The 17688-nt window shown below is 44.1% G+C and overlaps 1 protein-coding gene across 5 annotated transcripts in view; it reads right to left on the bottom strand.

The window, feature by feature from the left end:
• diaph2 (diaphanous-related formin 2) overlaps positions 1 to 17688 on the bottom strand; it is an 852337-nt gene that overhangs the window by 357472 nt on the left and 477177 nt on the right. For all 5 annotated transcript variants that reach the window (XM_078211680.1, XM_078211681.1, XM_078211683.1 and 2 more), the window contains one exon: positions 4463 to 4564. In XM_078211680.1, coding sequence (XP_078067806.1) covers positions 4463 to 4564 — 102 coding nt within the window. The remainder of the gene's footprint in view (positions 1 to 4462; positions 4565 to 17688) is intronic.

The following is a 17688-nucleotide window of genomic DNA, read 5'->3' as shown; positions in this document are numbered from 1 at the left end:
GTTTAAGGAATGTAAGTATATTTTCAAAACAAGAGTCATAACAGGCAAACAGCACAGAAAAAGGCCATTCGGCCCATCATGTCTGCACCTGTCAGACAAACCACCTAACTATTTTAATCCTATTTTCCAGAACTTGATCAATAGGGCCCGATTTTACTATTGCGTTGCGTCCATTTTCGGGCACGAAAACTTGGTAAAATCGGGCGAGAGGCGAGTAGTGCAATCCGCGCCTGCCTCCGCATCGGTTCCTCCTTTACCAAGGCCCGAAGATGGTCGTGATCGGGCGCGATGGCCATTTAAATGCATTTGCATGCATTTAAATTGACTTACTGGGCTGCAGCAGACCTCCTTTCCCCCCACCGATCTCAGGCTGAGTGGCAGCAGACCCTCCCTTTCCCTCTACTGATCTCAGGCAGAGTGGCAGACAGACCCCACGCACAAATTACCACTGTAATCTTTAATGGGTCCTACTCTTTCCCTAGTTACCCTTTAACCCTTATAAAACATCTTCAGATTTTCCTTTATTTTACCTGCCAGTATCCTTTCATGTCCCCTTTTTGCTCTTCTAATTTCCTTTAGAAGTTCCTTCTTGCACATTCTACACTCCTCTGGGGCTTTTGTTGCTTTGAGCCCTCGATGTCTACCATAAGCCTCTATTTTCCTCTTTATAACATGCTGTATATCCCGCAATAACAGCAAAATGGGCTATTATTTAAATGGTAAAAAATTGCCACATGCTGCTGTGCAGAGGGACCTGGGTGTCCTTGTGCATGAACCACAAAAAGTTGGTTTGCAGGTGCAGCAGGTAATTAAGAAGGCAAATGGAATGTTGTCCTTCATTGCTAGAGGGATGAAGTTTAAAAACAGGGAGGTTATGTTGCAGCTGTATAAGGTGCTGGTGAGGCCACACCTGGAGTACTGTGTACAGTTTTGTTCTCCTCACTTGAGAAAGGATATACTGGTACTGGAGGGGGTGCATAGGAGATTCATTAGATTGATTCTGGAGTTGAGAGGGTTGGTTTATGAGAGACTGAGTAGAATGGGACTATACTCATTGGAATTCAGAAGAACGAGGGGAGATCTTTTAGAAACATAAGATTATGAAGGGAACAGATAAGATAGAAGCAGGGAGGTTGTTTCCACTGGCAGATGAAACTAGAACTAGGGGGCATGGCCTCAAAATAAGGGGGAGTAGATTTAGGACTGAGTTGAGGAGGAATTTCTTGTCTGCGTGAGTTTCCTCTGGGTGCTCCGGTTTCCTCCCACAGCCTGAAAGACGTGCTGGTTAGGTGCGTTGACCCGAATAGGCGCCGGAGTGTGGCAACTAGGGGAATTTCATAGTAACTTCATTGTAGTGTTAATGTTAGCCTTACTTGCGACTAATAAATAAACTTTACTTAACTTGTGAATCTGTGGAATTCCCTGCCCAGTGAAGCAGTTGAGGTTACCTCATTAAATATTTTTAAGGCAAGGATAGATAAATTTTTGAACATTAAAGGAACTAAGGGTTACGGTGAGTGGGCGGGTAAGTGGAGCTGAGTCCACAAAAAGATCAGCCATGATCTTATTGAATGGCAGAGCAGGCTCGAGGGTCCAGATGGCCTACTCCAGCTCCTAGTTCTTATGTTCTTGATATCCAGAGTTCACTGTATTTGTTGGTCCTACCATTTTTCTTTATTGGAACATGTTGGCCCTGTATCCTCTCTGTTTCCTTCTTGAATACGCCCCACCGTTCTGTCACAGATTTACCTAAAAGTATCTGCTCCCAGTCCACTCTGGCCAAATCATATCTGATGTTATTAAAATCAGCCTCCTCCCAGTTTAGAACTTTGATTTCAGGCCCATTCTTGACCTTCTCCACAACAATCTTGAATCTAAAAGAGTTATGATCATTGTCTGCAGAATGCTCCGCCCACTGATACTTCAAACACTTGCCCAACTTTGTTACCTAAAATTGAGTCCTGGAGCTAATATCAGCTAAAACAGTGTTTAATTATTCATATACTTAAGCATCATAGTGTATATTACTCTTTTGTGTTGTGTGTTTTTCTTTTACTTGAATAAATACTCTTTATTAATTGTTGATACAATGACTGGACTGGTTCCTCACTGGGTTGTACATTGTTCCTCAAATTATTCAAAACAAAGATACACAACTAAGGATCAGTGTTTCAAGTTATCCTTCGGGGTTTTGAGACACTCTCAAAGATGTCAGTGGGGTTCGTAACACAGACTGCTGCAATTGTAGCTGTAGAATCTGCAAAACATTTAGTCAGCTGGGCAGAAAAATGTGACTTTCCAAATGTCACTGTGCATCTAACAGCTCAATTCACCTGTGTGAGTCACCACACCATTGCAAAAACCACTGTATCATTACTTGAAAGCTGAGCCACTGTAACTATCTCAGTGCAGTGTGGGAAAATTTGAACCATGCTGAATGCTACAAGCACAACCACCAATAGACAGTAGGTCTGAAAAAAGATGTTTGGCATACACAAGAAGCATATGGGAAATAGAGTGAGAGCTGAAGGGCTTTAGCTCGAAGGGCTTAGGCGGAAAGGGTGAGGCGGGGTAAGTTTAATTCTTAAGTACGTTTCTCTGTGTTCCTTGAAATAAGAAGGGAAATTATGAGTGTGAGGCCAGTCTGTTGTTCCCAATGTAGGATGTGGGAGGTCCTGGAGGCTCCTAGCCTCCCGGACATCCATATCTGTGATGGGTGCGTCGAGCTGCGGTTCCTAAGGGACCATGTTAGAGAACTGGAACTGCAGCTCGAGGATCTTCGTCTGGTTAGGGAAAATGAGGTGGTGATAGACAGGAGCTATCAGCAAGTGGTCACACCAGGGCCACGGGAGGCAGACAAGTGGGTAACGTCCAGGAAGGGGAAAGCTCGGGCGATAGAGAGCACCCCGGTGGATGTGCCCCTTCACAATAAGTACTCCTGTCTGAGTACTGCTGGGGGGGAAAGCCCACCTGGGGGATGCAGCAGTGGCCGAGTCTCTGGAGCAGAGTCCGGCCCTGTAACTCAGAGAGCTAAGGAAAGGAGGAGGAAGGCAGTATTAATCGGGGACTCAACAGTAAGGGGGTCGGACAGGCGTTTTTGCGGAGGCAAACGGGAGTCTCGGATGGTGATCTGCCTCCCTGGTGCCGGGATCACGTCCCAGATATCCTGAGGTGGGAGGGAGAGGAGCCAGAGGTCGTGGTACATGCTCAGGGCAACATGCACAGTAAAATATGCCTACTCTTGTCTTGTCCAATGCAATTACCAGTCAATTCTACGAGGGGGAAATGATAAAAAGAACAGTGCATGATAGAGCGAACAAAATAAAATGGAAGCTAGTTTCCACAATAAAGCTCAATTGGAAGAAAATTGGAATAAAAATACCAAAGAGGAAATCACAGAGAAAAGAGAACAGGCAAGCCATAAGAGTGATGAGAGGAGAAGATAGAAATAAAAATCCAAAATGGAGTAAGTCAGTATGATTGTCATGATACAGACATGCCACTTTCAAAATGCATCCCACAGACTTGTATTAAGTATCATTTTTCTTTTAGAGATACCCACGGACCTTCAGTATATGACAACCTAGCCAGATTACCACGAGGACATCCAATGCTTTGTTTCAAGATGTTTGGTGCGACACGGTGGCTAGCACTGCTGCCTCACATTGTCAGGGACCCGGGTTCAATTCCCGGCTTGGATCACTGTCTGTGTGGAGTTTTCACGTTCTCCCCGTGTCTGCGTGGGTTTCCTCCGGGTGCTTCAGTTTCCTCCCACAGTCCAGAAATGTGCTAGTTGGGTGAATTGGTAATGATAAATTCTCCCTCAGTGTACCCAAACAGGCACTGGAGTGTGGCGACTCGGGGATTTTCACAGTAACTTCATTACAGTGTGAATGCAAGTCTACTTGCGACCAATAAATAAACTTTACTTTATTTTTAAGTATGAGACACAGACCCTAAATATCAATTATCATGACTGGAAGTCACTAATGGATGATAGAGGAAAATGGTGGCACCTCCTCTGGGTTGGAGTGCACTACCACTATGGCTATAGTGGCTTGGCGACAGATGTCAATGTCAAAAACAAGTCAGGTGACATTTGGTAGCTTCATGTGAGGCACTTTTGACAGAACCTGCCTCCCATCAGCAAACGTGAGCCATATGATGACACCCCATCTGAAATGGATTTGTTTGCTACATATCTATCATCTTTTGTAGAAGGAATGATACAAGTACTAAATGCTAAGTATGCCAGTGCAACATATCTATCATATACTATACAATGCAACAGATGATCACATTTTAATAGTTTTAACTTTTCTAAATGCAAGAAGAATGAAATGTGTAACCTCTGATATATGCAATGCTGGAAGGTATATTAACACTGTCAAAGAAAAATAATCAATGCATTACTGAAATGTGTTCACCTTTCCAAAATAGTGTACTTTCTGAGCCTACTTACCACCACTCCAAACTGTTCAGGTTCACATAGGTCATCGTATTCATCCTTAAATTGGGATAACGTATTGAGCTCCTTCTGCTCTGGTAAATATCTCACCAAGTTCTGTAAGTGTCAAAAAGGGAAGAGGAAACACACATATTTCTAAATGTTGGATAAATAATTTTTGGAACTTGTGATTTTTTTAAAAATTCATAGCGAGGGAACAATGCATTTCTGACTTATGAACAGGGACAACTGTTGTAAATTGTATGGATCAAGAAGCACTACAAAGTATCTCAGTTATGACACCATCTTGTGTGGGAAATGTTGCTGCTCCTGAGTTGAGGCTGGCACACTTTTGCATTCTAGATTTCTTGCTAATTGGACTAATTTTAGCTTTTCCTTAAATTGTAGCAAGTTTGGCATAAATGCTGACAGAGATAATTAACAACTTAATTTTAAGATTATGTACCCACCTGTCTAGGAAACCAACTATAATAAGAGACAGTTGTCAAAACTGGCAACGAAAGGAAAATAGTCACTGCCTTCTCTGAATATCCTCTCTCCCTTCAGGTAGAACCCAGAAAGCAATTTCCCCACCTGCTTGCATTGGTTACCAGGTAAAATACCTGCTTAAAATGAATTTTATAGAAGAAAACAAAACTTGATGCAAGATGCTGATCAACCACCACTTCCTGAGTTTTAGCACTATGGAAAACTAGAAAGTCATGTCACCATTCTTTAAATTCACTCATAAAATCATGTGGGGGAGTATATTGAAACTTAACTCTTCCACTATATTGAATCCATCAGGTTGTTCAGCAGTTGAACAAATGAATTCTCAAGCAAAACATAATGAATTTAATTCCCGGTTCTTACTGTCACTCAAACTTGTTGCCACTTTTGGGCAGATTTTATTCGTTTTCTGGTTGGGTAAAAGATGGAGAATGACAAATGGCCTGCCCTGTTCCTCTTTAATTGTTCGACTGTTAATATCAATCACAAAATGCAGTAACCATGAAGATGGTTGCATTATAAGCCAATCCATGCTTCCAAGCATAAGAAAATATAAGCAAAAATTTGAAGAATTGATTTGCATAAAGTCAAAGACCAAACATTTTACTGTTTGGGCTAATTTACATAATGTAACTCTTCTTTGCGTTTTGCTGTCTAAATAGCCAACATCATTTACAGCTATATTTAGAACAAACAACCTTTTCCTCTGCATTTTTCAGTCTGGACTACTAAGTGAAGTTTTCAATAAGTTTAATATTTGGTTTAAAAATGTGTAATACTTAATAGAACAAAGAACAAAGAACAATACAGCACAGGAACAGGCCCTTCGGCCCTCCAAGCCTGCGCCACTCATGTACCCACGAGACCATTCTTTTGTATCCCTCTATTCCCCGTCTGTTCATGTGGCTATCTAGATAAGTCTTAAACGATCCCAGCGTGTCCGCCTCAATCACCTTGCTTGGCAGTGCATTCCAGGCCCCCTCCACCCTCTGTGTAAAATACGCCCCCCTGACATCTGTGTTGAACCTTGCTCCCCTCACCTTGAAACTGTGACCCCTTGTGTTCGTTACCTCCGACCTGGGAAAAAGGTTCCCACTGTTCACCCTATCTATGCCCTTCATAATTTTATACATCTCTATTAGGTCGCCCCTCATCCTCCGTCTTTCCAGGGAGAACAACTCCAGTTTACCCAATCTCTCCTCATAGCTGAGACCCTCCATACCAGGCAACATCCTGGTAAACCTTTTCTGTACTCTCTCCAAAGCCTCCACATCCTTCTGGTAGTGTGGCGACCAGAACTGGACGCAGTATTCCAAATGTGGCCTCACCAACGTTCTATACAGCTGCAACATCATATGCCAACTTTTATATTCTATGCCCCCTCCAATAAAGGCAAGCATGCCATATGCCTTCTTCACCACTCTCTCCACCTGTGCTGCCATCTTTAAGGATCTGTGGACTTGTACACCCAGGTCCCTCTGTGTGTCTATACTCCTGTTGGTTCTGCCATTTATTGTATAGCTCCCCCTTACATTAGATCTACCGAAATGCATCACTTCGCATTTATATGGATTAAATTCCATCTGCCATTTCTCTGCCCAATGTTCCAGCCTGTCTATATCCTGCTGTATTCTCTGACAATGTTCATCATTATCCGCAACTCCAGCAATCTTCGTGTCGTCCGCAAACTTACTGATCACACCAGTTACATCTTCCTCCAAATCATTTATATACATCACAAACAGCAGAGGTCCCAGTACAGAGCCCTGCGGAACACCACTAGTCACAGACCTTCAACCGGAAAAAGACCCCTCCACTGTTACCCTCTGTCTTCTATGGCTAAGCCAGTTCTCCACCCACCTAGCTAGCTCACCTCTTATCCATGAGATTTAACCTTTTGCACCAACCTGCCATGAGGGACCTTGTCAAACGCTTTACTAAAATCCAAATCCACGGCCCTTCCCTCGTCAATCGTTTTTGTCACCTCCTCAAAAAACTCAACCAAATTTGTGAGGCACGACCCCCCTCGTACAAAACCATGCTGTCTATCGCTAATGAGATTATTCAGTTCTAAATGCGCATATATCCTATCTCTAAGAATCTTCTCCAACAACTTCCCTACCACGGACGTCAAACTCACCGGCCTATAATTACCCGGATTATCCTTGCTACCCTTCTTAAATAACGGGACCACATTTGCTATCCACAATCCTCTGGGACCTCACCTGTGTCCAGTGAAGAGACAAAGATTTCTGTTAGAGGCCCAGCAATTGCATCTCTCGCCTCCCTGAGGAGTCTAGGATAGATGCCATCCGGCCCTGGGGATTTGTCTGTCTTCATGTTTCCTAAAAAAACCTAACACTTCCTCCCTCGTAATTGAGATTTTTTCTAACGGGTCATCACATCTCTCTGAGACAACACCAGTCAACATGTCCCTCTCCTTTGTGAATACTGATGCAAAGTATTCGTTTAGGATCTCACCTACTTCCTTTGGTTCTAAGCATAATTCCCCTCCTTTGTCCCCGAGAGATCCGATTCTTTCCCTAACAACCCTCTTGTTCCTAACGTATGTATAAAATGCCTTAGGATTCTCCTTAATCCTGTCTGCCAAGGACATTTCGTGACCCCTTTTTGCCCTTTTAGCTCCCTGTTTGAGTTCTTTTCTACTTTCTCTGTATTCCTCCAGTGCTCCATCTGTTTTTAGCTGCCTGGACCTCATGTATGCCTGTTTTCTCTTTTTGATTAGACCCACAATTTCACTGGTTATCCACGGCTCTCGAATCCTACCTTTCCTATCCTTCCTCTTTACAGGCACATGCCTGTCCTGCAGTCCTATCAACTGCTCCTTAAAAGACTCCCACATGCCAGATGTGGATTTACCCTCGAACAGCCTCTCCCAATCAACAGCCACTAAATCCTGCCTAATCCGGCTGTAGCTAGCATTCCCCCAATTCAGTACCTTACCCAGAGGACAACACTCATCTTTTTCCATTACTATCCTAAAGTTTACAGAATTGTGGTCACTATTTGCCACATGTTCCCCTACTGCAACTTTGATGACCTGACTGGGCTCATTCCCCAGTACTAGGTCCAGTATAGCCCCCTCTCTAGTTGGGACTGTCAACATATTGTTCCAAAGAACCTTCTTGTACGCATTTTATAAATTCTTCCCCATCCAGGCCCCCAGCCCTAAGTGATTTCCAGTCTATGTGAGGGAAATTAAAATCTCCCACTACAACAACCCTATTTTTTCTGCACCTGTCCAGAATCTCCTTACATATCCGTTCCTCAACTTCCCGTGGGCTGATGGGAGGCCTGTAGTATAACCCCAGCATAGCGACTGCGCCCTTCCTGTTTCTGAGCTCCACCCACAGTGACTCGTTACCTGACCCTTCCATATTGTCCACCCTCTGTACCGCTGTAATATGCTCCCTAACCAGCATTGCTACTCCCCCACCTCTCCTCGCCCCTCCTCTGTCTCGCCTAAAACACTTATACCCCGGAAAATTCAGCTGCCAGTCCTGTCCTTCTTTTAACCAAGTCTCCGTCACTGCCAGCACATCCAAGTTCCGCGCAAGCATTAAGGCTCTAAGCTCGTCTGTCTTGCCCGTGACGCTCCTTGCATTGAAGCAGATGCACTCCAGACCTCCAGGCCCACTGAGGTCATCCTCCTCCAGAATGCCCTTCCTCTTAGATAGCCTTGTCTTGGCCCCAACCTCGTCCCCAGCCTCTATGCTTATTGACCTATTGTTCCGATCCCCACCCCCCTGCCACATTCGTTTAAACCCACCCGAACCACAGTAGCAAAACTCCCAGCTCGGATACTCGTACCACTCCAGCTTAGGTGCAACCCGTCCTTCTTGTACAGGTGCCATCCTCTCTTGAAGACTTCCCAGTGATCCACGAATTCGAAACCCTCCCTCCTGCACCAGTCCTTTAGCCACGCGTTCAGCTGTGCAGTCTTCCTGTTCTTAGCCTCACTAGCTTGTGGCACTGGGAGTAGTCCAGAGATCGTTACCCTAGAGGCCCTGCTTTTTAGCCTACTACCCAACTCCCTGAATTGCTCTCGCAGGATCTCCCTGCTCTTTCTGCCCACATCATTTGCACCAATGTGGACAATGACGTCTGTCTGGTTACCCGCCTTTTTTAGGATGCTCCCTACCCGCTCAGAGACATCCAGGACCCCGGCACCAGCGAGGCAGACTACCATCCTGGAGTCTCGTTCACGCCCACAGAACCGCCTGTCTGTGCCTCTAACCATTTCATCCCCCACTACTATTGCTCTCCTGGTTCCCCTCTGAGCCACAGAGCCCGATTCCGTGCCAGTGACCTGGTCACCGTGGCTTACCCCTGGAGGGTCATCCCCCTCCACAGTATCCAAAACGGTATACTTATTTTGGAGGGGGACAACCACAGGGGATACCATCACTGACTTAATTTCTTACTATTTTCTTTCCAGAACAATATTAACCTTAAAAATTAAATCTGTTTCATTTTAACTTAAGGAAAGATTATAGTGCTGGGAGGCATCACCTTCTTCACTCAAAATTCAATCTCCAGAAGCAAATAACAGCTCCTTTCACTTATTCTTTGAACATGTACACAGGTCAATCAGAAGAACCTTCCCATCAAAGACCCTCTAAAAGCAATGAGTCGTTTGCTCAATGATTTAAAAAATACTTTATCTCATGGTAAACAATCTGTGCTTGAGGTAGGAAACAGCATGGAAGGCAATGAAGGTCACCTTTGATTAAGCATAAGTTGACAAAGATTCATGAAATTGAAGTAGGACAATTTAAAGGGACAGTATTGCAAGACTTGCTAACTTAATCTGCATACTTATATTTTTCTCTGGAACAAGCCACTCAATTGTATTCAAGATGGCTCACTGCCATCTTCTCAAGGACAATCAGTAATGGGCAATAAATGCTGGCCTTGCTAGCAATGCCCACATACCGTGAGCGAATGAAGAAAAAAATGAGTGGCGCAGGATGGCCTGTTTTGTTCTGTAAATACCTTGTAACACATTGTAACGATTGATAAATGGGCTATTTCTAATCCTAAAGAGAAAACATGATTCCTAAAATTGAGAGTTACAGCTTGAGTTGAAGGGCAGTCCTATTGTAATTGGCATAAATACAAATGGAATGAGTAACAATGACAATGATTGCATGTTGAATGTAATTCAACGGTGGGAAAGCACTTTAACAAGTACAACTTATCTTTGTATAATGATTTAAAATGAAAAATACGCTTTTATACGACACTTAAGTGGGTCACTTTGCCTGACTTAAGTAAGATGAATTCTAACTGTTCTACCACAATTTCTCATCCTTCTTAAAACTTATCAGTTCTCGGTTTCATTGCCTGTGAGTCCACACAATATTCCTACACTGCACTGGAAGGTGCGGTGATGAGTATTCCAGTTTACTACAGCATCCTCTGAGATCTGTATAAACAATCAAAACTCCAGAGTTTTGGACCAACTGCATATTTCCTTAATCAATCAGTGCATAACTCCTTAATAAATCAGATTGAAGAATTCTTAATCAACAACAGAGTCTCATTCAGTTAAAATATTTAATTGAGCGTCAACACTCATAGAGAAAGTAAAAAAGGAAAGGAAGAAAGGATTAATATTGATAAAAGAGTCAAAAAGTTAAAACGTCTCTATCCATGTTAAGATATTCCCTTAAACTACAAACCCTCATTTGTACAGCACCTTATAAAAACATACAAATTAGGAGGTGGAGCAAGTCATTCAGCTCTTCAAGCCTGCTCCACCATTCAATATCAGATGCCTGATGAAAATCTAAATAAAGTTTATAAAGCTTATTTATTAGTGTTACAAGTAGGTTTACATTAACATTGCAATGAAGTTACTGTGAAAATCCCCTAGTTGCCACTCCAGCTCCTGATTTGGAACACAGAGGGAGCTTTTTTAGCATGGCCAATGAACCTAACCAGCACGTCTTTCGGACTGCGGAGCACCCAGAGGAAACCCATGCAGACAGGGGGAGAACGTGCAGACCCTGCATAGAGTCCCCCAGCTGGGAACTGAACCCGGTCCCTGGCGCTGTGAGGCAGCAGTGCTAACCACTGTGCTACTGTGCCACCCAGATGCTACATTCATTGGTTCCCTTTACCTATCCTGTTGGCTCCATTGACAAAAACTGATTGATTTGACAAACACTATTTTCCTTTTCATGAAACCATACTATCATCTTCTAAGTGCCTTGTTATTGCTTCCTTAACAATTGATTCCAGCATGTTCCTGGTGACTGGAGCCAGGCTGTCTTGTAGTTCAATTTTCTCTGGTCATTCCAGAATCTAGGCAAATTCAGAAGATCACAACCAATGCATCCACAATTTATGAACGCCCCACCTGTAAAAGCCTATGATGCAGGTTATCATCTCACTTGAGAACATCAGGTACACAGTACACACTCTTGCGACTTGACCAATGTTGTCTCCCTGATACGCTGCAAGAAAGGATGTCCCGAGGCATGGTACATTGGGGAGACCGTGCAGATGCTACGACAACGGATGAATGAACACCGCTTGACAATCACCAGGCAGGGGTATTCCCTTCCAGTCGGGGAACACTTCAGCAGTCATGGGCATTCAGCCTCTGATCTTCGGGTAAGCGTGCTCCAAGGCAGCCTTCACGACAACGCAGAATCGCTGAGCAGAAACTGACAGCCAAGTTCCGCACACGAGGACGGCCTCAACCAGGATCTTGGGTTCATGTCACACTATCTGTAACCCCCACGACTTGCCTGGGCTCGCAAAATCTCACTAACTGTCCTGGCTGGAGACAATACGCATCTCTTTAACCTGTGCTTAACCCTCTCTCCACTCACATCGTCTGTACCTTTAAGACTTGATTACCTGTAAAGACTCGCATTCCAACCATTATCTTATAAATTGAGTTTGCGTCTATATATATGCCCTGTTTCTGAACACAGCTCCTCATTCACCTGATGAAGGAGCAGCGCTCTGAAAGCTTATGCTACCCAATAAACCTGTTGGACTTTAACCTGGTGTTGTGAAACTTTTTACTGTGCTTACCCCAGTCCAACGCCGGCATCTCCACATCATGTAGGTTATCAAGTCAGGGGACTTGTCAATTTTTGGTTCCATTAATTCCTCCATTACTATTTCTTTACGGATAGTGATTACTTTAAGCTTCTCACTTGCATTAACCTATTGGTTCCCTACCAATTCTGGTATTTTGTTTTGACCTGTTCCTGTGATAACCGATACAAGATATTTGCTTCATGTCTGCCAGTTTTGTCTTTCCCATTGCAATTTCTCCTGACTTGGCCTTTCAGGGGCTAAAGAAATACAACAGAAAATGCAGGAAATACTCAACAGACCTTTCCATCCATCCCATGCTCAAAATCTTTTAAATTACTAACTTCTCACAGTTCTGGTGAGATCACATAGACCTAAAACATTAACTCGGTTTCTCTTAACACAGATGCTGCCTGACCTGCTGAACATTTCCAGCATTTTCTGCTTTTATTTCAGATTTCCAGTATCTGCAGTTTTTGCTTTAGCAGACATGTTTACTTTGCTGATGTCTCCTATTTTGTATACCTGCAGAAGCTATTAGAACCCTTTTCTTTGTACTTGTCTACTCTTATTCCAGTTTCTACTTAGTGATCAATATTTGGTCATCCTTTGCTGGTTTCTAAAGCTTCCTAATCCTCAGATTTACTCGCCGACTTGGCATTGTGGTCCTCCTTCCATTTAAGAAAAACGTTGTGGTTAAAAGTGTTATTATCTAGCCCAGCATTCACTGCCCATCCCTATTTGCTCCTGGGAAGGTGGTGGTGGCTCTCATACTTGAGCTCTTGAGGAAGACAGTTCTTCAGTATTTTGACCCAGTGCTTGAGGGGGGAGGGGGAGGTGGGTCTGGCAGCTCTCTGCTTGAGATCAGGTGGGGGGAAGGGGGGTAGAGTGGGTCCTACGGCTCTGTGGTTGAGATCAGTGATGTGCGACTGGCTCACTGACCTGATGAAGGAGCAGCGCTCCAAAAGCTCGTGCCACCAAATAAACCTGTTGGACCTTAACCGGGTGTTGTGAGACCTGAGATCAGTGAGGGGGGGGAAAGAGAGAAGGGGTCCGTTTCCAGTCTGCCTGAGATCAGTGAGGGGGCGGGGGTGGGGGGGGAGAGTCCGCTACCACTCTGCCTGAGATCAGTGGGGGGGGTTCCACTGCCACTCTACCTGAGATCTGTAAAGAAAAGGGGGGGGGGGGGGGGGGTGAAGGACCCGCAATCGGTCTGGGTTGCAGAGGGGGTGGGGGGGTGCAGAGGGGTTGGGGGGGGGGGGGGGGGGGGGGGGGTAAGAGAGGGACAAAGGAGTCAGTAAAGATGGGGGGAGTGTGGCAATGTCTGTGGGAGCCGGGCGAGGCATTATCTGGCCCAGGAGAGATGTGGCACGGGAGCCGCATTTGGTTTCTGCGCATGCGCACTTGGTGGCACCGATCGGAGCTGCAGCGTTTTGGGTGCGTTAAGCCTCATCCACAGGCCTGTGCAACGTGATTCGGATTCGCTGATATTTTTGCAGGCAGAGTGCATATGGGGGCACCTGCGAACGGGTCTAAAAGTTGGATCTGAAACAATCCGTTTCAAGTCCGCACAGCACTTAGAATCAAAATGGTAAAATAGGACCCCATGTGTTTGGAAGGTGCTGTGGAAGGAGCTTTGAGTTGCTGCTGTGCATCTTTTAGATTGTTGGCATTGTGCATCGTTGATAAAGGGAGTGAATGTTTGAGGTGGTGGATGATGTGTTAATCCAGCAGGCTGCTTTGTCCTGGATGGTGTCAAGCATCTCGTGTGTTGTTGGAACTTCACTCATCCAGGCAAATGAAGAATATTCCATCACAGTCTCAACTCGTGCCTTGCAGATGGTGGACAGATTTTGGGAAGCTAGCAAGTGAGCTGCTCGCAGCAGAATTCCAGCCTCTGACTTGCTCTTGTAACTACACTATTCATATGGCTGGACGAATATATTTTCTGGTCAATGACAACCTCCAGGACACTGATCTTGGGGGATTCAGCAATGGTAATGCCATTGAATGTTATGGGGGAAATGGTTAGATTCTCTCTTGTTGGCGATGGTCATTGCTTGACAATTGTGTAGCATAAATGTTACTTTTCATTTATCATCCCAAGCCTGAATATTATCCAGGTCTTGCTGTACATTTACATGAGCTTTTTCAGCATCTGAGGATTCATGAATGTGGTGCTCAACACTGCAATTATCGATAACCATCCCTAATTCTGATCTTTTGATGGAGGGTAGGTCATTGTTGAAGTTACTGAACATGGTTGGGTCTCGGACATTACCCTGAGGAACTCCTGCAGCAATGTCCCAGGAATTAAATGGTTGACCTCCAACAGCCATAAGCATCTTCCTTTGTGGAGATATGACTCTAACCAATGGGGAATACTGGTCATCATCTACTTGCTGGGGATAGAATAGCTTCATATGATGTACTTTTGCTGATGTTTGAAGATTACAATGCATGAGAGACATGTCCTGTCACAAGTGCCACTTGCATTCTGCTTTGACAACATTATAATAATCTAATATTATCCTTAATCTCTTTTGTCAGTCACAGATTGATCATTTTTTTTCAGAGATTTTATTTCTCAATGGAATATATATTCATTGAAAATGATAAAACAGGTCTTTAAATGTTTGCCATCTATCATCCATTGTATCTTTTAATACAATTGCCCAATCCATTTTCGCTAACTCACCCCTCATACATATGTAGTAGGCATTTTTAAGCTCAAATTTCTACTGTTGGATTGAAATGCATCAATTCAACCATACGATCATTGTTCCCAAAAGGATTCCTTACCATGAGATTAGTAATTAACTCTGTTTCATTACAGTTGGTTGGCACCGTAATGTATTTTTGTTGGAAACTGCCTTAAACACATTCTGTAAGCTCTTCCTCCTACCTACAGTTTCCAATTTGATCTTTCCAGTTTTTATAAAGATTCAAGTTTTCCATAATCATTGCAGTACATTGGTAACAAATGTTATTTCTTGATTATTCCCTGCCTAATACTACAACGATATAGAGGATGCCATTACAGTACTTCCTCCCATCAGTGTTTTCTACCCCTTGTTATTTCTTACCTTCGTCAATCCTCATCCTATTTCCTGATTTTCCAATCCAAGGTCTCTTCTCACTATCTTCAAATCATCCTTTATTACCAGGACTCTTTTTTTAAAATGTCAAGTACCCAGGAATATTTAGCTCCTAGCCTTGGGGTCACCATTCAATCACATCACGAATAGCTATCAAATCAAACCCATTTTTGTTTGCCTGTGCCATTAATTATCTATTGTGTTACAAATACATTCAGATCAAGAGAAAGAGAAGGGAAAAGGCGGATAGAGATGTGAAAACAATTGGGGGGAAAAAAGATACAAACAGATAATCTACTGACTCTTTTAGATAATACCCTTTGTTTGCTTTGTCTCTCATCCCATGTCTTAAATCTATTTCCACATTTTACCTGTTTCCATGCATTTTATAGTTTTGCCGATAACTTGTAAAAAGATGTTTGGTTCATATTTTCTGCTTTGCTGTTCGGAAGTCACTGAACTTCTTTTGGAGTCACTCAATTAAGCTTTTCATTTTCCAGGATTTATATTCTATATTATGTTTGCATTGGGCAAAACATTGGTCTTGCGACATATCAGGGAGGGGGAGAGTTACCTGGACACTGTGTTTCAGAAGGCAGTCACACCCCTTAGACTAACTAATTCAGCCAGGGGTCAGGGACAAGAGGGTGTGGCAGCGAGTGAAGCAGGAAGTGGGATCCAGAAGGTAGAGTTGCAAGAGCCTCAGTCCCTGAATCTGTACAACAGGTTTGAAATTCTTGCTCCCAGTGTGGACGGGAACGGGGACTGCAAGGAGGATGAGCAAACTGCCCACGGCACCGTGGTACAGGGAGCCGTTCAGGTGGAGGAAGAAAAAAGAAATGTAGTGGTAATTGGGGATAGTGTAGTGTATTGACACTGATCTTTGTGACCAGGATCGAGAATCCCAAAGGTTGTGTTGCCTGCCTGGTGCTCGGGTCCAGGATATCTCATCTGGGCTGCAGAGGAACTTGGAGTGGGAGGGTAAGAATCCAGTTGTAGTGGTCCAGGTAGGTGCCAACGATATAGGCAGAACAGGAACAGAGGTTCTGCAGAGGGAGTATGAAAAGTTAGGAGCCAAATTAAAAAACAGAACCAACAAGGTGGTAATCTCTGGATTACTACCTGAGCCACAAGCAAATTGGCACAGGGTCAATAAGATTAAGGAGGTAAATGCGTGGCTCAAAGATTGGTGTGGGAGTAATGGGTTTGAATTCATGGGACATTGGCACCAGTATTGGTGAAGATGGGACCTGTTCAGATGGGATGGGCTTCATCTGAATTGTGCTGGGACCAGAGTCCTGGCGAATCATATAACCAGGGTTGTAAATAGGGCTTTAAACTAAATAGTGGGGGGGAGGGTGCAGGGGCATGGGGAATTAAAAAATCAAAGGTAAAGGAGAGGGTACGAGTGAAGGTTAATGATGAGGACATTCATCTAGTTAAAGGAGTCAAGGGCTCAGGCAGAGTAAAAAAGGTGACAAACTCAAGAAGGGAGGTGGTCAACGCAGTGCAAGGAGATGGTCTGGGGAAGGATAACCAGTTTGCAACAGGTAGGGACAGAGCGTGCAATCAAAAGAATGCACTAACAAATCAGGTCCATACAAAGGCTAGCATAAAGACACTTTCCCTGAATGCACGTAGCATTTGAAACAAAGTGAATGAGTTGATGGCACAAATCAGTACAAATGGGTATGATCTAGTGGCTATTACAGAAACGTGGTTGCAGGGTGACCAGGACTGGGAACTGAATATCCAGGGGTATCAGACATTTCGGAAGGATAGACAGGAAGGAAAAGGAGGTGGGGTAGCTCTGTTAATTAAAGATAACATCAGGGCGGTAGTGAGAGACGATATAGGCTCTAAGGAGCATAATGTGGAATCGTTGTGGGTGGAGATAAGGAATAGTAAGGGGAGAAAGTCACTGGTGGGCGCGGTCTATAGGCCCCCAAATAATAACTTTGAGGTGGGTCGGGCTATAAACAAGCAAATAATGGATACGTGCAAAAACGGAACAGCAATAATCATGGGGGATTTTAACCTGCATATTCATTGGTTGACTCAAGTCGGACACGGTGGACACGGAGTATAAAAGCAGGGAGGTCTTGCTGCAATTGTACAAGGTACTGGTGAGGCCGCAACTGGAGTAGTATGTGCAATTTTGGTCCCCTTATTTGCGGAAGGATGTATTGGTCTTGGAGGGAGTACAGAGAAGGTTCACCAGGTTCATACCGGAGATGAGGGGGTTAGCTTATGAGGAGAGATTGAGTAGATTGGGCCTGTACTCGTTGGCGTTTAGAAGGCTGAGGGGAGATCTTATGGAGACATATAAGATAATGAAGGGGCTAGACAGGGTAGAGGCAGAGAGATTCTTTCCACTGAGAAAGGAAACAAGAACCAGAGGACACAGCCTCAAAATAAGAGGGAGTCAGTTTAGGACAGAGTTGAGGACGAACTTCTTCTCTCAGAGGGTAGTGAATCTCTCGAATTCTCTGCCCATTGAAGCAGTGGAGGCTACCTCGTTAAATATGTTTAAGTCACAGGTAGATAGATTTCTGA

The sequence above is a fragment of the Mustelus asterias genome, chromosome 4 (genome assembly GCF_964213995.1).
Source record: "Mustelus asterias chromosome 4, sMusAst1.hap1.1, whole genome shotgun sequence".
Lineage (NCBI taxonomy): Eukaryota > Metazoa > Chordata > Chondrichthyes > Carcharhiniformes > Triakidae > Mustelus > Mustelus asterias.
Note: the sequence above shows the minus strand (reverse complement) of the source record. Positions and strands in the feature narration are given on the sequence as shown.